The 26,774-nt window shown below is 33.8% G+C and overlaps 1 protein-coding gene across 1 annotated transcript; it reads right to left on the bottom strand.

Annotated features, from left to right (window-relative positions):
- Window positions 1-9,630: 9,630 nt before the first annotated feature.
- Window positions 9,631-26,599, bottom strand: LOC124372546 (pescadillo homolog). The gene is made up of 10 exons (XM_046830945.1): window positions 26,400-26,599; window positions 23,446-23,679; window positions 22,085-22,194; window positions 18,199-18,460; window positions 17,974-18,112; window positions 17,163-17,302; window positions 14,431-14,690; window positions 13,176-13,357; window positions 12,883-13,046; window positions 9,631-9,981 (listed from the first exon to the last, which is right to left on the bottom strand). The coding sequence occupies exons 1-10, from the start codon at window positions 26,421-26,423 to the stop codon at window positions 9,733-9,735; spliced, it is 1,764 nt and encodes a 587-aa protein (XP_046686901.1). The 5' UTR covers window positions 26,424-26,599; the 3' UTR covers window positions 9,631-9,732.
- Between the last annotated feature and the right edge of the window lie 175 nt (window positions 26,600-26,774).

Genomic DNA, 26,774 nt, shown 5'->3' with positions numbered 1-26,774 from the left:
CTCCTGTTCACTCTGCATTAGTCATCTGCGAGTTTTGTGTAAAAACGCAATTGACAAATCTCTTTATTTACATGATCGTAAAGAACAGTATAGCGTCAAATATTTAAAACAGTCATAACTCAGAAATAAACTTTAGAAGAGATAAGTAGAGCAATTTTGGAAAAGTTCATCTGAGATGTGCACTCCTTGCTCTCTCAATAAATTCCTCCAGGCTGTAGATGGTTTCGGAGATGAGCCAGCTACGTAGTCTCTGCTTTAAGGAAATGTGATTCCCCTTCTTGATTTCAGGTGGTAGTAAATTGTACAGCCTTGCACCAGCGTAGGACGGTTTCATGGCGAAAAGGCTCATTCTGTGTGCTGGAAGGGCAAAATCATCCGCAAATCTGGTGTTGTGGTTGTGAGCATTGGCGTTCCTGGGCAACCCAAGGCTACTGGCATACAGGATGACTTCCATTATGTATAAAGATGTCACAGTTAAAATTCCCAATTGCTTAAAAGCAATCCTGCAGCTCTCACGATATTGAAGACTGGCCATGCACCTAACTGCCTTCTTCTGGAGTACCAGCACCCGCTGGAGGTTACTGGCAGAGGAGGCACCCCAACGAATGATCCCATACCTAATGTGGGTCTCAAATAAAGCAAAATAGGCAGTTTTAATCGCTGGACTGGTGCAGGTCGCTTTGACTCTTTTCAGAGCAAATAGAGAGGAACTCAGCTTCTGGCATAAAGAGTCGATTTGGCTACGCCATGAGAGCCGGTCATCCAAGATTAAACCCAGGTGTTTAATGGATGTTACAGATTGTAAGTTGGGTAGGTCATATACATCATTCTTATGTCGCCCTACTGACAGTTGTTTTGTTTTGTCTTCATTAAGTACAAGGTCGTTGTTAATACAATATTCATGTGCCATATTCATCGCAATGTAGGTTGATATCTCCAATGCTTCAACTGATCTGTTGTTAGTGATCAGGACGGTGTCATCAGCATACATGATAGGGAGGCAGAAGGCCTCTAAGTATCTAGTAAGGTCTTCAGTATAGAGCACAAACAGCACTGGACCCAGTACCGAACCTTGAGGAACACCCCTATTTACTCTCAGGGGAGATGATCTGGCTGTTTTTGTTTGTCCATTTTTGAGCTGCTTCAGCTCTATACTATTTGCTTGCGGTTGTGAAGGTAATCTCCAAACCAGTTCAAGGCTGTGTCTGTTATTCCCAGTGATCTCAGTTTTTCTACTGTTAGGCCATGGTCGAGGCAGTCAAAGGCCTTGCTAAGATCTAGGAATATGTTGACCACAGTATTTCCAGCTTCCAAACTGTCAATAATGCACTCAACCAGATCCACCAGGGCAGTCGTTGTTGACCTTCCAGAAATGAAACCATGTTGGTTTTTGGGAATAAGAGAATTTTGCTGTAGGTGGTTTAGTAGTCTGGATAACACGACTTTCTCGATAATTTTTTATACCACCGGGACAAGTGATATTGGCCTATAGTTTTGTAATTCCTTTTTACTTCCCTTTTGTGAAGAGGGTGCACTTTTGAAATTTTTAATTTTGATGGAAAAACACCTTGGGCTAGGGATTTATTTATTATGTTTGTTAGAGGCAAGCAGACTTCTTCTTTACAGATCTTTAACAACTTGGGCGGGATATCATCGAACCCTGTAGAAAGCTTTGGTTTCAGTGCTTTAATGGTCTTAATTACCTCTTCAGTATTTGTCGGCTGAAAAATGGAGAGTATTATGTTGGGCCTATGATCAGTTATGGTACTTACAACAGACATTGTACCGTCAACAGGGCTAGCATTTCTGATTGTGGCATCCGCAACATTAACAAAGAAGTCATTAAAATGGTCTGCTACTCTATTGATGTCCTGGGTAGTTTTCCCCATGATCTCCAACTCCCAATCCATGTTCCTGTCCTCTCGGTGTGGTGCTCTTTCACTATTAATGATGCTCCATATTGCTTTACTCTTATCTGTGGCATTTGATATAAGGTCTTCACTGGCTTCTTGTCTGATCAATTTAAGCTTCAGGTCGTACTCCTTTTTCTTCAGGGAAGCATCTATTTTGTCTCTTGAGTGCCACTGATGATAAACCTTTCTTGGGCTCTAATAAATGTTTTCCTTAGTTCTTCGGACTCTAGGTCAGTAACACCTCTTTTATTTTGCTTTCTTCGGGTGAGCTTGTAGGGACAAGTTGTGTTCAGCGCCATGAGTAATGTGTTAATGAAGCTATTGTATGCTAAATCAGCACTTTCAGTGTCGTAAACCTCAAGCCAGTCTTGCTCAGCTAGAAGATTCTTAAGTGCTGTTAGGTTCTGTGTGCTGAAGTGACGTCTATAAGATGAGGAGTTCTTTGTTATTTTGGACTGGACATCAATACTTGTTAGTTGCGCAGTGTGATCGGAGATCCCGTTGTTTATCACGTCAACATGAACCATACGGTTGTTGTGATTAGTGCCCACAATGTCAATTGATGTTCTGGAGATCTTGGTGATTCTTGTAGGTGGAAGATTAAATCTATTAATGTTGTAGGTGGCCAACATTTCCCTCAAACTAATATTGTCGTTTTTGTTGTTTGAGTGTTCCAAGCCATCTACATTGAGGTCCCCAACAATACATATGCCACCGTTATTTGCAGGGATGGTGTCTAGAATACTGGACAGAAGATCAAGTGCACTTTGAAGTGGAGCACTTGGAGGTCGATAAATGCCAATGATGTACAAGTGTCGTCCCCTACTGATTGATAGTTTTACTGCCGCTGTTTCACACACTAGTTCTGTGCTAAGTCCTTTGATGTTCAGACTCTCAACTGTATTAGCCAGGCTATTGAGTTTGTAGATAGCTACACCTCCTTTTTGGTGGTTGCTCCTGCCAAAGGCAGCCACCAGTGAGTAGTCTGTAAGTCTTGTGTTGGCAATGGAGGATGGAGTTAGGCCGTGTTCAGTAAGAACAGTTATGTGAGGTTTCGTTAAGAGTCAGAAAGTGATTTAGTCTCTCAATCTTGTTATTGAGACGGTCAACATTTTGGTGGACAATTAATGTTTTTTTTAAAGCTGAGTTTATGAACACTCTTGAGACATATTTCAGTTGGCCTGTTTTCCATTTTGCAGTTTTCTTCTGGCTTATCAATAAAAAACTCTTCTGGTCCACACTGGCATCAGCCGCAGCCCTTGATGGAAAAACTGAATGCCTACTTCCATAGACAGACTGCATGGTATCAAGATTTTTTGGGGTTTTTCGTGAGGTTTCCTGCACTGTTTATTTCGTTGTTAGGTGGCCTATGTACTTCAGCCACTACTACAATCTTATTATAGCCTTCATCCTCGCTGAGGCAATGTTTTGACTCCATCAGAGGCGTTTGGCAATTTACTGGTTGTAATGTACTGGGCTGGATGGATGATTTTTGGCCAGATAAGTGGGAACCAAGTGGTAGATGGTTCATCCAATGACTCATCCCTCAGCCCCCTTACTCACCTGACCTGGTTCCAGCCGACCTTTTATTCTCCCAAAGCTCAAACCTTGACCCCTGAAAGGATAAAGATTTCAAATAGTTGACGAAATTAAAGAAAAACCGACGGAGCTGCCAAACACCATTACAAAAGAAGAGTTTTCTGAGGCCTTTGATCAGTGGAAACACTGGTGGGAAAAGTGTGTAGCTTCTCAGGGGGAATACTTTGAAAGAGACAAAATCGAATAATTTGTATGTTGTATGAATAAATGTATATTCAGTCTTGGAACGTTTGCTACTGGCCTGGCTAACAAATTTATCCAAAACATGTCCAAGTACCATCTTTGTACCAAATTCAGTTTGAAGTACAAATTATTGCAGTTATGGAGTTCAATTGTATTGCTTATATGTTATTGTATATCTCTAGAGGCTTTATACGGGCTACTATCATGAAACCTTATGCAATAAAAACACACAAAAACTAACTTTATTGTAAATAACCAGAGAAATGTTAACATTCTATACACATTTTTAGTTTTTCTTTACAACACCCAATAACCTAGATAAAACCATTTCCTTTTGAACAACTACCATCTTGAAACCGAGATATTAAAACAGTTTGAATATTCAAGTTGTTTAAATATGTTAGAAGTTTATAAAAAAGCTCATTTTATTTTCAATCTATGTTATGGAATAGTGAGAGAAATATTGATTACAAATACAGGCCACCATTTAGAATGTTTTGTTAAATATTATGCTAAACTAATAAATGCTAACAAATAATAATAGTTCAGTAGCAAAGAACCAATTTACACGGTAAAAGCACACAACCTAGTGTTTCTTAAAATCGGTAGAGAAATTTCCCCTAAGACTAAAATTGATCATCAGCTAAGCTAGATTTTTGGATTTTAAGATTAGAGTGTATCAAAGGGTTAAAAATATTAAATGCTTTTTTCTCAGATCATATATTTTTTCTTAGCTTGACACATAATCATCTAGTTGTCTGAAGATGATATAACTATTATTTATGTGTCTAACAGTCAGTTTTAAGAGTATAAAGCTATACAAAATACAATTGTAGAAAAAATATTGCTTCATATTGTTAACCCTTCCCTTCCATTTCGACCTTCACCAAAATTAGTGTGGCTGACAGACAATTTATTATGAAAATTTCCTCTACCAATTTCAAGAAAAACCAAGTTGTGTTCTAATACTGTCAAAATTGGCTCATGGCTCCTAGACTATAAATGACACAGGACATTTCTTCTTTTATATGTAAATTCAGTACAATTTAATATTGGAAAAGGAAGATTAAATAAAATTGTGTGGATTTTTACTTTAAATTTACTAAAATACTGAACTAGTTTGAATATTCTTCTGTTATGATATCAGCAGAGGGAATGAGGTTCTTAATGTCGTTGACATTCCACAAAAATCGGCTAAGCCGTACCAACCAATTACGGCTAAGCCGTGTAAACCAGATGCTTCCTGTAAATACAAATAATGTCTCAAAGGTTTTGATGACAAGTCCTGCCTCCTGACTTTTTGCCATTGATGTATGACTCTAATTCCTTTCCTCTTCAGTCAGCATTCCTGTCTCTGATTCCTTATCTACCATAAGTTTCTATTTTTATCTAATGGAATAGTAAGACCCTGCACTTAGCCCTCAAAGGACCTTTGCTTGTTTTTATCCCATAAATCTGAGATTTTTGCAAAACCAATTAATTTTGTAGGCTCCAGTTCCCTAATATTATTTGGGCTCAATAGATAAGTCCCCTACGAACATTTTCCTGGTTTTATAATATAAACAGCAAGACATTTATCAATATTTGCTCTGCTAACTCTTCTAGCTCTCCACTTAATCTGCATTCATCAGTTTGGCTTAAACCCACCTTTTGAGAGAGAGAATCATCTTTACTCCATAAATATACAATACATTAAAAAATACGAATAGTGTCAAGACTAATACATATGAGTTTCTAAACCTAACCTAAAACTAATATTTATATTTTCAATACTTTGATTGCATTTAAACTATTATCGCAATTATTTTCTGGCCTCATCTACCAATTCATTAATAGAGTAAAGTGCTTTGTTTGTAAGATACTCCTGAATTTTTATTTAAAAATTTGTTATAATTAGTTTCTTTTTTTATTTCCTCAGGTAAATAGTTTAAAAATCTTTTCCCCATATAATCAGTTTTCATTTCATAAATCAAATTGTGTAAATAATTTTGTTACATGTATTATAGTCATGCCGAGATTGAGCATAATTTCTTTTTACAAATTTTATTACTTTTGTTACACATATATGGTAGGGATTTTAAGCTCACAGAATAAAGTTTTACTGAATCGTCACTGTAGATTTAATCTAACTTAATTGCTTTCTTTTGCTTTTTTAATATTTTATCTAAATTTTGTTTTGATGTTGCGCCATATATACTAACCCCATATGCTAGATGTGAATGGATTAATGCATAATCAATTTTTCTCAAATAATTTAAATTAAATTAAATATAATAAATTTAAGTCACATAGCTTTGACATACGACGCAAGGCATAAATTCCAGAAGAGATTTTGTGTAAAACATTCTGAACATGATCCAAGATAAGTTTTCATCTATAGTTAGACCTAGAAATTTTGTACAGTTTTCTTGTGCTATAATATCATTGTCTACAATAATTGATGGTTCAATTTTATGTCTCTTTTGTTTTGTGGAAAATGTTATAAAGTTTGATTTACTTGAATTCAATAATAAATTATGATTAAGAATTCTTTGATAGCTGCCAAGTCGATATAAGCAGAAATCTCAATGTCATCTGGAGATTTTCCCGTCACTATCATGTTGGTGTCATCTGCATATAAAGGAATTTTGCTTAGAGTGGCACGTTTTGTAATTCCTTTCAGATAACAAATGAAAAGTAGGGGGCCCAATATTGAGCCTTGTGGGACTCCATACCTTATTGTTTGTTGGCTTGATGCAATTTTTCTTATATAATTACAGCTTAAGTTATTTTCTGTAAATTGTGTTTCCACATATTGTTTCCTGTTACTAAGATAAGAGGTAAACCAACTGAGTTCTTTTTTGTTTATACCTAATTCTTTTAGTTTATCTAATAACAATTTGTGAGACAACACTATCAAAAGCTCGTGATAGGTCAAGAAATAATCTACCACTTTTATCCTGCATCAACTGAATTGATTATATTTTTAATAAACTCAATCCCAGCTGTAATAGTGGATTTACCCGGCAAAAACCCATGTTGTTCTTTATCTGTTAATCTATTGAACTTGAAATATTAGAAGTTGGTTGTAGACAATACACTCAAAGATTTTTGAGAAAGAAGACAGAATCGACAATGGCCTGTAGCAGGAGACATCCCTTGTATTACCCTTTTTAAAAACTGGTATAACTTTAGAAATTTTTAGAATTTGATGATTGACCGTTACCTCCTGATTATGTAATGTAATATTGGTTGCTGATTTTTGTGGTTCTCTCAATTATGAATTAATTATGTTCGAAGTTATTTTAGATTTATTTGAAGAGTTTGGAAACCTTCATCAGATGTTTTCAAAGAGGAGCATGTGCAAGTGAGTTTCTTGGTATCCAATAATATGACTGCTTCCCTTATCAAGATCATTCAATAATTGGCAGTCCAGTTCCCCCCTGATTCATGCTGTGGTGTTAGATACCATGAGGTAGGAGATGTAGGTCTTAATCTGGAGAGTGGTTGATTTTGCCATTTTGGATTTTAAAATTCGGAAAAAGTTAGCAAAATAACTTGATTAATAAAATTTAAATATCTCTTAATAATCAATTTATGGCAATGTTTACTAATTAATTTTTTTTTTAATTTTGATGCTCTGCCAAAGATTCTACTTCAATAAAAGATTCACACAGGGTAAATTTAATCTCACCAAAATTTAGTCTTTACCACATTAAGATAGGCTTTAAAAAGGAATAACTATATGTATGACACTTGCAGCCTGTCAAAAGTTTGAGCGATTAGAGTTCAAAATATATGAGCAATAACTCTGTCAGATTTAGAGGAAGGAATTCAAATAACTATATTGTAGGTTTAAAATTTGCATGAAAAAGGACAGGTCCAATTTCACATTAATAAAGAACGAAAAAACACTTTCTAGGCCTGTAAGAAGTGGCACACAGATATCAGCTTAGTAGACTTTAACATTAGCATTTTTACAGTAATGTATTGGGATTGTGAATGAGAACTTTAGTTGTTATCCTCTTAAGATAACATTGAAAACTACTACAGAAGTATATAATTTTGTTAATTACCATTTTTATTTTTTTTTATAAGCTGTAATGTTTGAACAATTAGAGATAGGCAAAAACTTGAAAATGCAGAAAGTGTTTGTTTTAAGACCTTTTATAGGATGTACCATTCATTATATTATGTTATTTAAAAACATTAAGTTTTAGACCTTTCAAGTTTGAGCATTTTTCAAAATTTGAAAACCCAATTGTAGCATTTGCTACGTAGGAAATTTAAAATTTATTTTCTAAATATTGGTTGGAGAAAATATATGCAAAAATATTTTTAGAATTTAATTACTGATGTCAAAAAATAGGTAAAATAAATAATGTAATTTCTCAAGAAAGGGTCTGCGGATGTAGGAATGGTACAGTAAGACAGCAGGTTTTTCTGGTAGTCGACTTTGATAACGGGGTTACAACAGAGGTGACAGAATAGAGTTGACAATGAGTCTCTCTGGCCTTGTGATTGGATAGTTGGGACCAATCAAAGGATGCGGTGATAGCTAGTTAGGTGAAGGGGGTTAGTGAAAAAACCTCTTACACACGTATCTCAGTGTCTGAGTATTATTTTGCGGTTAATTGTTGGTGTTTTTTAATTTACTTATTACTACAAGTCTGTGTGGAATTTTGCATAAGTAGCTCTTTTATAGTTGAATTACGATTTTAATATGAGAAAGTCAGTACCAAAATTGTAACTACTTCACCTTGATATATCGATATGCATTTCTTCTAAAATACACAAGGCTAAAATGAAAAATATATATTTTTATATGCACAGCAATTTTAGAGTAAAAAGAACTGGCACCAACGCTTGCTCTGTATCTGGTAGATACTTTGTTGACTACTCCTGTTCGTATTATATTTATTTTTTTGCTAAACAATTTACTGTACTGCTACTTATTTTTAAAATTACATGATGTATTTTGTAATGGGTTACAGTGGGGATTGGAATGAGACAATTTGCTTCCTGGACATTTGCAGTTTTTTTAGCACACTCCTTGCAGACTGTTTCTGAATGTTCCAGACACATTAAGTGATTCTACACTTAACTAACACATATATTTTTTGATTCTACACTTCTTATCAGTTTTGCACAGTCAGTAGCTGAACCTTTTACGCTTTATGATTAATTTCACCAGACTTGCTCAGGGACAAACAAGTTTACTTTTTTAGTTGTATATTGAATGGCTTTTCACTGGGAGAACAGATAACTCAATAGTTAATGTTTTTTTTAATATGTATAATTAGAAAACACAAATAAATAAAATACATATAAGTTGGTTTTATCCTTATTTCAAATAATTATTATGTTGAGTTTTAAAACAAAAAACAAAAATATCAAAACATAGAAAAAGCTCAGAGTTCTTTTGGTATAGTAGTTAACTCATAACCTAAGTTACAAAATTTGTAATCTAACATATTGAATTTTCTTGTGAAGCTACTCGGATGCATGTGATACTTGACATAAATACCGCAGGATTTAAAAAATATTGTAATGTCCAAAAATACAACTTAAGATGAATAACTTACAGAACAGTTCTTTTCTTATAACTTAATTTCTTATTAACACTTACAAGGCAAAAAATTTTTCTGCATGTAGTAACTGAAAATATTTCAACGCATGTATAATACATCTTATAATTTTAACTCGTATAAAGAGTGCTAAATGTTGATACTGGCTGAAAACAGCACGTAGCTAACTACATAACCCACTTATAGCATAACCATGAGAGTTAAGCATTATAAGAGTTAAGAGCAGGGTTCTTTTTATTTTATCATCTGCACTTTTGTGATTTTATAGTTGGATTAGTTAAAACTGACCACTCTTTTACCAAACATAAGATTATTTTAGTCACAGACATTGATAATGGAAATTTATGAATAAAAAAATAAAACTTTAGTTACTTTAAAAGTGTTTATGTACACAATTAATGTTTATTTACAAATCTTTACAATAGCTTGTAATTGTAAAAATATAATTAGCAAAAACCTTCTAGTTTGAACTAAGTTCTAACCATTTGTTTTTGTTCTTTATGCCCTCCCTTTTTCTCGTCAATTATCCTCCTCTTCTTCATCAATATCTTCTTGTCTCTGATGCGGTCCCGCCGTCCCTTCATCATGCTCTGGTACAGTCTACGGTGTTTCTTGTTAATCATCTTCTCACGGAGCTTGAACTCCTGATACTCCTCCCGTCTCTGCTCCGCTGGATCCTCCTTCTCCACCTTCCCGCTGCTCACCATCATCCCGGCCCGCTGCAAAAAACACGTTTATAACAAGTTGTTCCTGATAATAGAACAAGATCTTGATCCAACTAGATTTGAAATGCAGCAAACAGCTTTAATAATGTACTCACAGAGCCGTTTTGTTGTTAATTATGTTCTGATTAATGGTTTTGAACAGTCGAAAAAGAATTTTGTAAAGCTCAGAATAGTGAAAAATGTGTGAGGTTTACAGACCACTACTTCTTTTGTAATTGCTCTTAGAAATTGAAGATAATGCATGAGAAAATTTAAACAAATTAGTAAAAAAAAACAAATATTATTTTTTAGTGTTATTTTTTTTGTTAGAGTTATTTTTTTGTTGAGTATATTAAATTTTATTAATATACTTTATAGTATGAAAACTGTTAAACCATTTTATTTATATAAACCAACTTGTTAAGAATTAAAAATAAACAATCAATGTTTTTCCTCCAACATTTTAATAAATTTACAAAGCTTGTGAAACAATAAATGCATTATTTATTAAAATATGTTATTTTACCTAAGACTAATCAAAGATGGATTCTTGAGGCTGTTTATTAGTTATGTAATGCTAAATTCAGACTTGTAACGGTAACACTAAACCACTCAAAAATGACGCTGCCAACAACATAGCCCCCCTAATTTATACTATTCTAAAAACTGCAATATAACAAACAATAATAAACTTCAAAGAAAAAATAATAAAAACAGTAGCAGTCGTGGGACTGCCGATAGAAGTGAAAACGGAACTATTAAGTTGAGAGTAATTAAAACTATACGCAAAAATTATATAAAATTTTTTATGTTTTATTTATTAGTTACATATGATGGGTTAAACAAATCATAAACAAAATATAAATACAAAGTGGTTGAAAAAATAATTAATATACAATTATCTTAACAATATCTTAATAAAAACAATAAATGAACATATTTCATAAAATCTAAAATTATTATAACATTTTTTTAATTTTCCAATTTAAAATCCACGAAAAAAATATTATCAAATAACTAGAAATCTATTTTACCACGCTAGTAAGATAAATCTTATACCGTAATAATACTCATTTCATGATGAAGAGGTTAAATATTAATAAACATAGAATACAAGTGAGTAAACAACAGTGAGTTGAACACCGTTGTAAATAATACAGTTATTGCTACGTATAAAGTATATAATTGCAATAACAATTAAACCCACAATATTTTTAAAACTAATAAATTAGTTAAATTAACTTGGTTCTTTCGTAAAGGTATTTTTATTGCACAATAAACTAATTTATTGAGTTAATACGGTATCAGTGAGAAAATGCGCCAACTACAGTTCCGGCAGAAACGTTCACTCATCACTTCATACGCTACTACAGGCTAAACTAAACTTCCAATAAAAAATGATAAATTACAAAAAAAAATATTCATCTATTTTCACACAACTTTCTCGCTGACAAATTTTGTCTGACCAAAAAATAAAAAAAATCCTCGCTTACTACCTTTTTTCTTGTCATTGTAAACGCTATGTAAAATGTAAACAATAATCAAAATTATTTCGAAATTTTTTTAATATTTAAAAATGTAACCAATAGATTGCCAATATTAAGAGCTTTAATTTGACGCATCTTACAGAATTGTACGACATTGGCTTCACTTTTAAATCGCGAGAGGAAGCCGTAAAGGTCACTGATTTTCGCAGTCTGTTTTCATACTCCGCCGGGACAGTTTTAACACAGCGAGACTGACTTTTTCATGCAAGTTAGTAGTCCGCGGCCAAGTCTACGGTTAAAAAACACAGCGAGACTGACTTTTTCATGCAGGTTAGTATCATTAGCATGTCGGTGACGCGAACCGAGGATTTTACCCTCTACCAAAACGCTCAACGCGCCTAAAGAAGTTTTCACTTCAAAAATTAAAATAGCATTCCATAACTGTACAACATTGTTTTAAACTGTGTGTTGTCCCTTCTCGGGTTGTGAATTTTTGTAAATTAAAATCAACGACTGAAAGGGTTTTACCCTGTCCACTTTTAACACATTGTAACTAAAATCTAAATACAGCCTTAATGTAATACAATAGTCACAACACCATCACTTGGCACGGTACACACTGTACTTTTACACTTGACTAATACACATGCACAACTGAAAGATGATTTAGTGTCTGCTTGCTTATTGCGCCAGTCTTAACATACCTGTCTATACATGTCACCAGATCTACAGCACTAAACTTCCTGCCTCCTACTATAACGGACTGCTGAGTCATCCTTTTTTACCAGCTTGAATATTTGGATTTATGATACGAGACATATATCTGCAATATTTTGTAAAGTTTTATCCTTTGCTGCCGAGTGCGAAAGTGAGGGAATATCATACACTGTCATTCCTACTCAGTCAAGAACGCTTGATCCGTTTGTTTTCTTATGAAGAGAAAATGTAATATTAACAATACAATTTTTGGAGTAAAACGGGTAAATTTTGTGAATAAGTTCAAGCAACTGTTGAAATTTAATAGTTACATAACAACGCGTCGAACTCTCCATCTTACTTCTTAATGGTGCACAACACTGCCGAAAACCCCCTTCTTCGGGGGTGGGGGGGGGAGGTATTAAACGGACCACTCCCTTTAACTACGTCGGTAATGTCTCCCCCTACCATCATTTATTGTTTGTCTTGCTTCTCTTTACAATAAAAACTTAATCAGCTGAACAATATATATGGATTACAATTTGACATCTACCCTACTTATACTGAAGCAAGCCAAAATTATTAGAAAAAAGGCTTACCACAAATATAACAATTTTAGTTAAAACTACATTTTTCAAGAGCCTATAACACTTTTTTAACTGTATTCAATATGTTGCAAAATATATATGCAAAACATTTCTAAGATGCATGAACACATTCTTTGGAACCATACCTTTGCTTTTCTAAGGGCATCCTTCTCCGTATCTTCCTCATTTTCTTCGTTTTCACCAAAAGATTCTTCATCCTCTTCATCTTCAGACTCACTCTCAACACCAGAGTTAGCAGTGGCATCCATATTTGTGTCCTCTTCTTCCTTCTCAGACTCTTCTCCACCTTCTAAAACATCAAATATAGTAAAATCAGTACAATGTATGATGTAAGTTCAGTATGATGTGTGTTAATAAGAACTATCGCTATCATTGTCATTCTGAAATTCTACAAGGATCTCAACAGTTTGACACTAACCAGCTGCAGCGGTGATGAGCGAACGGTCTGGCATCTCCTGCGGGTTATATTCCTCCTTGCGCGAAGGGTCAATAAAGGGCGAGAGGTGTGGAGGTAACACACAACCGAGCAGATACTTCTCTACAGGCAGTAACTCCCGAGCATTGACACAGTCAAACACCCACTGCGGTTGGACGTAGTACCTGCATCAGACAGAGATTGTTACATACAATAATGAAACACCAATTAATCGTCCTTTGAGAACTAAGGGCCAATCTGCTATCATAAGTATTTTTCATTAAGGATCTGGAGGCTTTGATTATTTGTGTGAAAAAGACCAGTGTACTATTCACAATCAAAGATCTCTGTAACTCTCTTTGGCCATCATTTTTTATTTTGATTATCATGATTTTACAAAATCCAAATCAAACACAAATATTGTTCCTCTATTCCTCTGATGACAGAGAAAATGTTTATCATTTTTGGAATGATTATAAACTTTGTTTCTAAAAAATATTGAACATTTGGACTGGTAGCCCTGAATGTTACACGCATACCTTGTACCACTAGTGGTAACATCAATCACTCTGTGGGATCTGCTTTGTCTCTAAACAATATTTCCTGTATTGTTTTATGAACTACATATGCTTGCCTACTACAATATTCAATCTATAACTGACCTACCAAACATAACATTGACAAAATCCTAATTACGAGTATTGTAAGAAATGTTACGGTTTTTATTTTAAAGCATTAGTATTATTAACAGAGATAATTTTCACATAGTTTTCTTTGTGCCTGAGTATAGTACTTGTTTTCCACGTTTCTTTTCCATCATAATTTCTCACAAATTCAATTGTCATCTATTCCAGGTTAGTAAAAATATATCAGCTGATGGATCAGAACACTTAAGTGGTAAAAGAAACCAGCTGATTATATTTCATGCTTGTTTACGTTCGTCTTACTTAGTGGATACAATATTTATATATGCATTGCAAGTGATGGTTAGGGAATAAAACTTTGTGCGATTAGCGATTGTATAAAATGTCACAAGACGAACTTTCAAATGGATTTTTAGTAACAATTTTAACAAACGAAAAAGCAATGAATCTGATGCCAGACTGCTTCAGAGTCTTTTACATCGCTAAAAACTTTTAAAGTTATATATGAACACTTTATTGAACTGGCAGTTGGTCTTCTTGTGCCGCACCTCAAGATACTGACAAATATTTATTTCCATATAAATATAATGAAGATCAATAAACTAAGGTTTCACCTTGAGATATACTGCGTCTCCATAGAGGGCCGGTCAACAATCTGATGTGTGATCGTCTCATCATTCTCATTAAAAGTGGCGCCCACAAACAACTGCTTGTCCCACGACACCTCCGCACCACAACAGCGCAGGGCGAAGGTCAAGGGCTCCCTGGGTACCTCTCGGTTCAGGAACACCTTCAGACCGTTGAACAGTGTCTTCAACTTCCGCAACTTCTCCGCTTCTACCTTAGCCTCCTCCAGCTTCTCAGGATCATCCGTCTGCATAAATCACATAGATGCAAAATTTTTCTGAATATAACCAAATTAAACTTGTTACTGTAAATTATAAAAACATAATAGTACATGACTGCATAAAACTGATTTCATTAAATGTTACAATGGCTATTGGCCAGAGTCACCAGCTTTCACAGAAAATGCTCAACAATGTTCAAGTTCTTTACAATCACAAACACAAATTTGTAGGCATTGCTTACTTAATCAAATAAAGTATAACATTACACTAAATAAAAAAAAAAAACTAAGTACACTATTCAGATGCAAAACTGATGTCTACATTCCAAAAGCAATGAATTAGGTTAAATATCTGAAGACATAATAATGTTTTACAAACAATATTTGAACACATCCAAATCTTTTGAGTTGTTAATACTATATTTGTTTTATAAATAACAATTTGTTGTAAGACATAAAATATAAATCCCAAAAGTTTTGTTTTTTTTTACACAAGTTCTGTAATATTTAATCAATAAATTCAATTAAATCACTCATTGACAGGTATGTAAAGAAACCAAATTATTTTGATTGTTTTCGTAGTGAAATAACAATTTAGTAAAAGAATTATATTTATGGAGTGTTAACCAGAAAAAGGCAAGGTTTATGCAAAAATGTAACATGGTTTGGACTAATTTATTGAAGTGGATACAATTTAAAAAAAAAAAGGCCGGTGTTGAAGTTCTAAGTATTAATTTGTCTACAGGGGTGGTTTATGCTCAAATTCATCTAATACGATGAAAGTTTTAGATGGGAGTGTCGATGGCCGAGCGGTCTAATACACTGGACTTTGAATCTGAGTTAGAGATAGCACAGGCTCGAATCTTGTCTGTGACCCTTGCACTTTTTATCAGTACCATCGACCTTGTACTGTATCGACTCTCCCCCTTATTCTTTGATAAGATCCTTGCAGAGGCCAGTGGCCCATGAGGACGGACAGAACAAGGCTTAAAAGGGGATCGGCTTCTCCTTTAATTAAAAAAAAGTTCCAGAATCTAGTGACTTTTGCAATCACTATCATGAGAAAATTTGCAGTATTCCTTGTAGACAGGTGAATGTGACACCCAGATCCTAAATTTCGTTTCAAAAATGTATGCAATATAAAACAGTGGTTTGTGAACATGTTAACTCCCTTATCCTATAACTGATTCAGAAACATTTGGTACAATAATACAGTAGTCACCCAGTTATCCAGCTCGGTTCGGTCTCAATTGTAACATTATATAAACTAAGATAGAAAAAGTAAGTGATAAATTATGCTGTTAATCTGTCTAGTGGCAATTGCTTGGCTTGTACTAAAGGTCATAGGGAACACAAAATTGTACAGTAGTCGACACAAGTGGCAACTAGATAATTTTTTTATTTGGCTATCTATCTACATTTTTTTCAACAGAAAATTCAATAAAAACACATGTTAGCAAACTGGTAATTTCGTCTACTGCTGATCAGCTGTTGTCCACGAATAGACAATTTATTTTGATTCGAGATTCAGCTTCAACACACATCACTAATCATAATACTGTGAAATTCTAACTTTCCAACACTATTTGAAGCACTTTTATTGGTATCAGAATCAAGTGAATAGAGCCAAACTATCCCTAGTAAAAAGGCCAGGGTCATAAAAATTCATGCGTAAATCTCACACGTTTTCACCGTAGGTTACAAATTATTGTAGTTCCAAATATATCACACTGCCGACAAATATAAAAAGACTGCATCAGAAATTTATTTGCTATATAAGTTACCGAAGGGAGATCAATTCGTGATCTGAAGAATAAGGACACAAAAAATTTTAGTTTTTAAGACAGTTATTGATAGGTGTAATGAAAGTTACAACTTGCTATTTGAATGTTAGATCTTACAAGTTTGAAACGTCAATTTGAACTAGGCTATTTTAAAAGTAGTAAATTTACAGAAAAGTGACAACTGTAACTCATTTTTAGAAAGAATACATCTTTGGTAACGGATAAAATTTTGGTTTTGCTCAAATTTTTAATGAGATAACAGTAAAAAAAAAAAACTGTGAAAACTTGCAACTTTGACATGTTTGTGTACAATAATTGAAATAAATTAAAACTTTTTCATAATAAAAGCATTTAAAATGAGGTACGGCTTGACCTACCTTTACTTTTTCAAATCTTTCATAATGATCCCCCCCCCCCCCCAAAGAGCCATTTTGGGGTATTTTTAGGTGTTAATAATTACTTTCCCAAATTATTTGTGTTGAAATACGGGGTATTTCTTTAAAACTAAAAGGTAGGTTTCTCAGTTCAGCTCCTATACATTGCAGATGGGTGGTCTACCTCACCCTGTATGCAATACAGCTGCAATAAGCCATTTTAGAAACATTTGTATCCAGCTGGTGACATATCTAAGTAAAAGAATATAATTTGGAATTTTATTTATATGAATATGTGTAGCTACAATACGAAACTGTAGTCAATTTCTGACTGATCTTACCGTTGGAAAAGCATCAAGTTCCACTTCATCAGAATTGTCCTCCGACGTGCCAGAACGTGCCAAGGGCTGGTTGAGGGCTGCAATACGTTCGGACAAGTATGCCTCTTCATCCACCAACTCATTGCCCTTCGCTTCTAAAGCTGAAAACAGCAATAGTATAATAAATATAAAAACTTATTACATGATCCAATGACCTTTATTGTTGATGATGAAGATATATTGGCTTCTGTTAACTTATTACATTTAAACACATTAAACCAATATTTAATACTTTTTATTTTTGTGAGGCCTTTCGATAGCGTGTCTGACACTTTTGTGATGTGTCTGACGAAGATAGCCTTGCTATCGAAAGGCCTCACAAAAATAAAAGTATTAAATATTGGTTTAATGTGTTTAAATGTAATAAGACCTTTATTGTAGTTTCAGAACTTAAAATTTTCCAACATTTAACATTAAGTCATTTTAACCATAGTACAGTAATGTAATCAATCCAAGCAAATTCTTACAACATTTTAAAAATGTCTTTATGGATTATAAATCAGTACACAAAGAACGAGCTTCTTCATAATATGTAATTAGTATCTACATGTATAGTATGAAAACTATTCACAATATCAACATACATTTAACCAAATCAGTAAGTTTTACTAAAGGTATATTTCTTTCAAATTGAAAAGTCATTTTCAAAAGCAAATTAATTATGTATGATCTATTTAGTTTTTTCTGTCGTAAAAAAATTAATTATAATAAAGAAATAAAAATAAACAACTTTTTTCTGTCACTATGAGTTGATTCCATGAATGAAACTCACCAGAATAGGAGGCAAATGTCGGTGGGTAATACAGATTCAGGGAATGGTACAGACGGAAGTTCACAAAACCCAGCATGACCGTGTAGAATTGTGTGAACGTTGACATTATACGAAAATCCACCTCTCTTCTGCTCTGGGGCTGGAGGTGAACAGAACAAATATGATTAACAGTGAAACTTAATGAACGGATAGAATCAAGCTAATTTCAAAACGAATTACACTCACCTGGAAAGAAAACTGGTGTGGCATGATCCAAGTGATAGTTTGACCCTTCAACTCCACCTGGAAATAGTAGCCCTTGATGGAGACGAAGACCTTCCGTAGGGCCTTGGCAGCGATGCAGGCATGCATGAACTCTATGGTAAGCCGGCGGCAGAGTACGCTCTGGTCTCGTGGCACTCCGTTGAGGCTGGGGAACATGGCGAATAGGAAGCAGAGAGTCAGGCAGTCGTCCAGATCTCGCAAGGCATCTATGAATGTCGGATACCTGTTGCAACAAGGGGGTTCATCATTTAGTGCAGGAATCGATTTACCTAATGTTCAGATCTATGATCTCATGCCTAAAAATGGTCAAGCAAGAACAATTTCTTATTTAATTTTTCAGCTCAACCACATTTTTGAAATTTTTCAACACTTCATGTGACTATATTTTCATTATAGAACATTGAAACAAGATCTGCGAACATATATACTTGTGTTTCTGTTCTATTATTATACACAGATAAATTTAATTTAGTTATGTTAAAATTATATAGGCGTACATGAATATTTTTGATCATTCAAAACATAAAATGACAAAACTATTTACATATGATTTAATAATATATTGAAATTGTCACTACTGTTATAATCAAACTAACACCAATGATTAAAAAAAAAAGAATTGCTCTAAAGAGTAACAATCTATTGTCTTACAGTATACACTGAATTCACAACACAAATACAGATAAGCAGGTAAAATAGATATTTATTTGTATTCCTTCCTTAAAACCAAGATATTCCAAGATACCAAGATATCATTTTTTTTTGTGGGTAACAAAACCATGACCATTGATTAACACACATTATGCTTTCTGACACACACACACACACACACACACATGTATATAGGACACCCCTGATATTGTGTATTAACTATCATTAGTATTCGGAGACGCAATACCATACATAGGTAGATGTGAGTTAAAGCAACTCATTGATCATGTGTGCTCCTTTATACAATCCAATAATAGCACATCATAAAAACTTATTTGTTTGCACTACTTTCCTTCACAAACCAAACATTTATTGAAGAGATGATGGGAAATATGTTGCTTATGCCACCAAACTTCATTATTGCAAACAGTATACAAAATATATGAATAATTGTTTGCATTCACAAAGCACTTCATTAACTTTGCGACCTAGTGACATCAAGACCAGAAGAAGTGCACCTTTTCAGAGAACTAATTATTACGCGAGTGTACCATGGATACGACTGTGTGGCACCAATTCTCTATATCCATCCTAACCAAATTTGATGTGTTAATAATAATAAATAAAAATAAACACTGGAGTTTATACAACTCATGCTGTTACCTGTGTGAGTTTCATGCTGTAAACTCTTAACACATCTCCGTATGAAACTCATTTTGGGTGCTGAGCAATTTTAGCACCGGGGTAAGTTTAACCCATTGCGGATCACTGACGAGCTGGGCTCGTCACGCAGCGGCCGGGCCTAACACGGCACAGTGACGAGCTGAGGTCGCAAAAGCGGTCTGCTTTTAAATTTCCCTCCAAATAGTTCTGTTAATGTCTGATAGATCGGGCGATCGTCTTCACTTGTCTACTAAGAGTGTTTAACAACGGTCTACGTTTAGAATTTTCAAAAGTTTTATAAATATCCTACAGATCGCAGTTGTATGTCGATGTTGAAAAATCATTCATATGAATTTACTCTCTGCTTTTTAGCGCTTCTGATTGGGTGTTTTCCTCAGTTGTTATTATAATACTTTTGAGGTTAGTGACACAACTAAACGACGCAGACGTACATGTTGGTGGGTTTAGTCTAGACAATGAAATGAAATGAAAAATGACTTTATTGAATACAACGTAAAACATAAAACATATTCAATTGGCGAGGTTAGGACTATTAAGTCCTCTCTTACACCTAACCACAAATTAATAAACTCTACTATTACTGTAAAACAAGAGCCACAATACAGTTTACATTACTATTTTACAATCAAAAATTATAATCTCTATTTATATAAAGTAATAAAATGAAACAAAGGTTTTCTATGAAACTAAAAATAAATACATAGAATAAAACTTACAAGGAAGTTAACAGACATTCATCCATCACCATTCATACAAAGCCATAGTCCCATACCCTATGCCACGATATCGTCAACCCGACGAGGTCCGAAACAGATGGTCCCTAAGCACCCCCCGAAACCGTTCCCGACCACGAATACCTCTAATATGATCCGGGAGATTATTCCAAAGTCGACAAGCAGAGACTGTGAATGATTTACTGTAAATAGAGGATCTATGAACAGGAATAGATAACAGAGGGGCTCCACGTCGAGTATTCCAATTGCTTGTTTCAGAAATGAAAGAAAAGCGTTCAGACAGATAGGAAGGGGAATAATCGTTATACAAAATAGAATGTAACATGCTGAGAATGTGGAACTGACGGAGTAGATTCAACTTTAACAGATGTAACTGATTGATGAAGGGTGTTATATGGTCATATAGACAATGGCCCGGATGTTGCAATCGATTCGCCCAAGCCGCTTTATTTAGACTATGATTCAGACATCATCCCTGCCACCCCGGCACCTTGCTCGCGTGTTATCGTTTCTACATCACGGATACCCCAACAGGCCCATGTTCCATCTGAACAAATACCTTCGCAGCTGAATTTTCTAAGTATACAATAGCAAGCGATACGATGTGGCGCACCATTGCTGTTCGTGCGGCCGCTGACCGTGAATTAATTCGCGCCCGCTGGTGCCCGCGCGCCAAAACAATACGATCCGCAATGGGTTAATGCGTCTCCGATCGGAGACGTTAGGAGTGGACGTGTTAATGATAGCTACATATGAGGATTACTACAGTTGTACACTGTCCCGTAGGGGTGATATATATTCTCAGAATGATTCATAATCACGGATTGAACATGCCAATTAATCATAGGCCTACAGTTGACTGGTTTGGTATTTCGGATATAAAGCTTTGACTAAGAATCACAATTTTCTTTCTGCTCACGTCAGATTTTGAGTTTTTCCTTCAAAGGGGTTAAACTATAAAGATGTGAACAATATTTAATTTTTGTAATACTGTCAAAAGTTTTCTTTGCTTGTAGCCGGCCATTACCAAATACTGTTCCCCTTAACTCCCTCCCCTTCCACAAATGGTGGTAGCATGCTGCCAATAAGCCAAATTACCGGAAGCAAAAAAAAGATAAAAGAGTGAAATATTACTGTAACCTCTCTGAAACTGGAAGCACAGCACAGTATTGAACTCTTTTGTTCACCACAAAACAGAAACATACCATCTAAACAGTCTTTAAAAAAAAAAATCTTGAGTTTTCAGCCAGATAGATTCTAGTTGATGGTTGGTAGGAAGGTAAAACAATATGTTCATGCGTCTGACTGCAGCTGGCATCACCTGTGACCACTAAGTTGAGTGAATGTGGAGCACATGTGAAATACTTGTACAGCGCTTCAGGTTCGATTTGTTCGACCGCATAATATGTCCCAGCAGGCAAAAATTAAGCTGTGTGTAGGCTGTAAAACAGTAATGCCACACCGCATTGAAGCGCCAGTGTCTTACTCAACTTACTTGCATGATGAACTGTATCCTTATATATAAATTAAGACGTATTTATATCTATAATCTTAAAAATATATATATATATTATTACGTGAAATATTGTAATATTTTATACTACATTCTTTAATAACAATCGTAAACAATTCTTTCGACTGCCTCCCTTCAAAGGGTACATCTTAGGCATGTGCCCAGTGTAATAAGTTCATCCTTACTTTATATAATATTCTTTATAATATGAATGTAACAGTACTAAAGATGAAATTTAAATGCTTTCCACTCCATACTTACTAACCTCTCTTTGACTATGTGATCTAACGTCAAATTCGGATGTTTCTTCATCAAGTGTTTCATTTCACCAAACTTTCTTAAGCTCTTTGCTCTCCCAAGTCGTCGAAAATGAACCTAAAACAACAGATAATTATCAATTTAATCAATGAGCAAATGCTAAACCAGACTATATCACAGTTTAAACCAATCTACAGCACAGTTAAAAAAACTAAACAGGAAGTTCCAGCTATTTTTACACACTAAGCAAATATTTCACCAATCAAAGACACGACCTTCATATGATCAGTAATTCGTTTTTAAAATAAAAACATTTTTCGAATAAACACATACAAATAGCCAGAAATCAGCATTTTTGACAGTATATTTACTAACTAAGATTAAAAAATAGTAACCGTATGCATCACTGCAAAACAGCCTGACATTTAAAAGTGAAAAGATTGTTACAATAAGCAGTAGTTACATTTAAATCATTGGAAAGATTTATGTTTAACTTATGTAATTACTAAAGTGTTTCCAATTTATATTTATTATTTTACAAACAATGTTTTTCTTAAAATGTATTATAACATTTCCTCTGCAAAAGATGTAATTTTTAAATATACAATAATTTATTGTAGTTTTGTGTTTTTACATTTTGCAAATTTTAGGCTTTTGTACAAAGTGTAAAGTGGAGTGTAGGGAATTTTAATTCTTACACACACACACACACACACAAGAATAATTAATTTTTTTTTTACTTAACGTTTTATAAAAGTTGTCTTCACTATTTATGTCATCTATGTTTTTGCAAATTTGTTAGTTAAAAGATCCAACTAGTAAGGATCAAAAGATCCAACAGTAAAATAAAAATATTTATACTGACAGACATACAAAAAAATAATGTCTGTCATAAAAATCCTACATTCCTAAAAACTTTTTTTCCATTTTTGGATATTTTATAAATATTTACTAACTTTATTGAACAGATTAGAATGATTTTATTTGATTGAAGGTAATTAATTTCTGCATATTTCATGCCAAAGAAGCATGTTTACTGGCCTCATTAATGGGGTGTTTTACTAAGAAAAACACTTGCTAATAGCATAGACCAGTTTTTTAGTATATCCCCAAAATGACGGTGTGCAATTTCAGGGCATGGTAATTTCTGATTCTGCTCTTAAAAGGGTTTAAAAAAAGGGACAGCTTGACGTGAATAATCTGGTTTGATATTGCTGTTACAGGTTGATATTTTATGTTTTTCAGGACTGCAGTTCATTTTAGTATAGCTGCCATTAAATAAAGAATTTATTTCTTGATTTCAATTCAAACTTTAAGGGAAGTTCTCACATACTATGTATGAAAATGTTTACTAAGGTTATCAGTTACCTTCATATCTCTCAATTTCCAGATTATCGGCTCATGCATTAAAAACTGAATGTCTTTTTTGTGATACAACGTTTGTATGCCTGCTTTTCCCTGTTGGGCACGCTTCCGTACTCTCGGCTCTCGAGGGTAGATGCCCTTGAGAATACATAGTCTCCGGAAATCCTTTAAAGTCAGCTGGAGTTTCTTCATCGCTCGAGCTCGAGACATGTACTGTACTCCTTCTCCTGACTGGTACTGAAAAAGAAATCAAAGTTAAAATATTTATATCTGACGACAAAATTATTAAACTCAGTAAAAACTAAGGCAAAATCAAAAACAGAAATCTATTGACTAGTGAATAGTTTAAAAATATACTTACCCTAAAATAAAATACTATTCATTAATAAATGAATAGTAATAAAAATGCAGCACCCTAATATTACAAATTCTAACTGTAAAGAGGTCACTCATTTATAATTGGCGGTAGACAGTAATAATAAAATAAAATAGCAAATATTTAATATTAACTTACAGTTAGTAATTTATGTAATCAGTAGATAAAAATCACCAAATAATAAATATTTGTGAATCAAAGGAAGAAGGTTTTATTTTGTTGAGCACACAAGATCAAGGTAAGAATTTTAAGAAACTTTTATTCTGTAATAGCCCTACTGATTTCTAGAACCAGAGGTGAAGGAACTGCAACCTTCCGGGGATCTGGAATAGCTCCCAGAAGGGTGAATTTATTCCTATAGCAAGTTTTGAAAATATGGGATCTCAAAACAATGTTTATATGCACTTTTTAAGTGAAGGGTTAATATTCCCATGCAAACCCTGTTCCAGTATGTTCCAATTCAATTGAGTCCTGGGCCTACTCATAAAAATCTTCCCCCCTCCTCCCCACTAAATTCTTAACCACCGGGTGAAGTTTTAAGAATTTAGTAAATGTAGTTTTATCACACTGGACCAGTGTCCTTTCAGGGGTTAACAATCTATACAAGGTACCCCATATCAAGTAGGCCTAACCATTACCTAGAACTTTATCTTAACGAATATTATATCTAAAAATGCTTTGTATCCAAATGTATTTGTAAATAAAAATGTTTTGATTTTTTAAAATGCATAATTAGCCTATTATAAGTTATGCTGCTCAAGGCTGTATGCTACAATATGAAATCAGAAATCCAATGATCAGCTTGAATGGTCCTGGATTTAAAATTAGTCCAAGAACATCCCTCCAGGCTTTATGGCACACAGATAATGGATTCTGCTCTACGACTAAAGGTTAGAGACATACAAACTCCGTACTTTTAAAGAGGATTTAAGTGTTTTTCCGATTAAAAAAGGGTAAACGTAGAATTGAGTGGCACCAACTAAAACCACTTTTAAGATATTCCTGACAACTTTTTTTTTACCGGGAATTTTACTGAGGAAAGTATTGAAAAGTACTGAAAAACTAATAATGGGTAGAGTTCCATAAGCGGACACTGGGTTTTTATCAATATTATCTAACGATACTGCTTAATTACACCCATTGATACTACTTGATCAACTGATACTAATTAACTCACTTGAATTTGGCACTTGTGTCAGGCTGACATGAACTTTTATTCTTAGAATGTCTAAATAAACAAAAACTTCTTTTACTTTGGTCAAATCCCCTGATTTCAGCATTAATGTTATTTTACAAACTATCGAAAGATGGCGTAACAGCTGACGTCAACAGCAATTATTAGGAGGTTAACTTACGATCATAACAAGACCACTTGGTGCATGTTCCTACGTTATTGAGTTATTTTTCTCAATGAAATATTACTCTAGATGAGTTTCACTTTTAATGTTCCATAAATTCGTTATTTGGCATTTTCACTAATTGAAACCTTAAATTGTTTTGTTCACGAGGACAATAGCAATCTAGGTTAATAATACATAACTCATATTTTGCCACTCCGGCTGTTAAGTGCACAGTTACCAAAAACATAGTTGAAGTACCAGGTAGACTTTAATAAGCAGAATACACTCGTTATTCGGTTGTCTTTATGAATGGTTTGATGTTTTTATCCTAAGGAATAATTCGATATTACAATTTATTTAACTTAACATATGATTTCAACTTATTAGTTATAATAATTTTAATGTAAACGATAGAACAGCAAGAAGTAACTAATATTTTGAAACTTTGAAAATGGTGATGAATATGACGAAAATATAAGAGATATTTCTCACAAGTGACAAGATTTGTTTAAGTGGCTTCAACTTGTGGGTTTGGCTCTTGGTAACCCATGGGGAGAATTCTTTCCTCCTTTTCACAAAATCAGTTACTCATTGATATCAAGCTGGGAACATTATAAATATTATAAGGTTTCTTTGATATCTAAGTCTAAGCCATAGTTGATTTTGTTGTTTTGTGATGTTAGTGTTAAATTTATAATTTTTAAATTGTAGGCCTAATGTACAAGATTCTTCTTGATACGGTAATTTATTAAAGCTTATTGTATACGATTTTTACGTATCAAAGTTGGATAACATATCTAATTGTTCAATAAAAACAACTGAATAATGAGTGTAGGCCGCTTATTAAAGTCTCCCCGAAGTATCCATAAATTAATTTGGTTTGTCATTTTGGTTTTTTCAATTTTTGGTAAAACAGATACCTAATCAAAAATATCACTGATTTTATTGTTATGTTAATAATATTAATATAAGATATTTATATTCGTGTTCAATGAATAATTTAACATTGAAATAGGCTAGGCAAAAGTAAACTGAATTTTCTACAGGTACCAACTGTTTCATTATCAAACAGGCAAAATCACCCTTCATTACCTACTACTAACATAACCATAACTATAATTATCAGGACAAAACATTTATTTGAGATCCTGAAAATTAATGACAAATAAACAAAACAAAATGTACTTAACCACAAATATTATTTACCACCTAACCTAATCTTATTTGACCTAAACACTAACCTTCTTCTTGCGTTGTCCAACCATTTTGAATTACAGATTAACTTTAGAGTTTAAAAGTTTAGTTCAAGGTTATATAACACAACTTATTAAAACTATAATGAAAAGAAATAGAAAATTAAAATTAACTTAAACCAGCACAATAACACATGTCACACGTGTTCATGTACTCCGCTGCAAAATTAAAATGAATTAGGGTTATGTTTGGAAAAGTAAGAAGAAGAATAACAGTGATTGGACACATAGAGCCGGTGTGTAAGGCAGGGCAGTAGACTTATTTTGCTATTCATTGTACAGAACACAGAACTAAACCATACAACTTAATCATGCACTTGTTTGTGATTGCTATGATTTAAAACATTATATAAATATGAAGGA

This window comes from Homalodisca vitripennis, unplaced genomic scaffold (assembly GCF_021130785.1).
Source record: "Homalodisca vitripennis isolate AUS2020 unplaced genomic scaffold, UT_GWSS_2.1 ScUCBcl_3442;HRSCAF=8983, whole genome shotgun sequence".
In the NCBI taxonomy this organism is placed as follows: Eukaryota; Metazoa; Arthropoda; class Insecta; order Hemiptera; family Cicadellidae; genus Homalodisca; species Homalodisca vitripennis.
The sequence above is the reverse complement of the archived record's forward strand: the minus strand, read 5'-3'. Positions and strand labels throughout refer to the sequence as shown.

What these genes read in the sequence shown, in the direction of transcription:
- LOC124372546 (XM_046830945.1), bottom strand. Translation starts at nt 26,423, where the DNA reads ATGGTTGGACAACGCAAGAAGAAG. An exon ending in TTGGACAACGCAAGAAGAAG is followed by an intron (nt 23,680 to 26,399) that starts GTTAGTGTTTAG and finishes TTTCTTTTTCAG; the next exon opens with TACCAGTCAGGAGAAGGAGT. An exon ending in GGAAATTGAGAGATATGAAG is followed by an intron (nt 22,195 to 23,445) that starts GTAACTGATAAC and finishes CTGTTGTTTTAG; the next exon opens with GTTCATTTTCGACGACTTGG.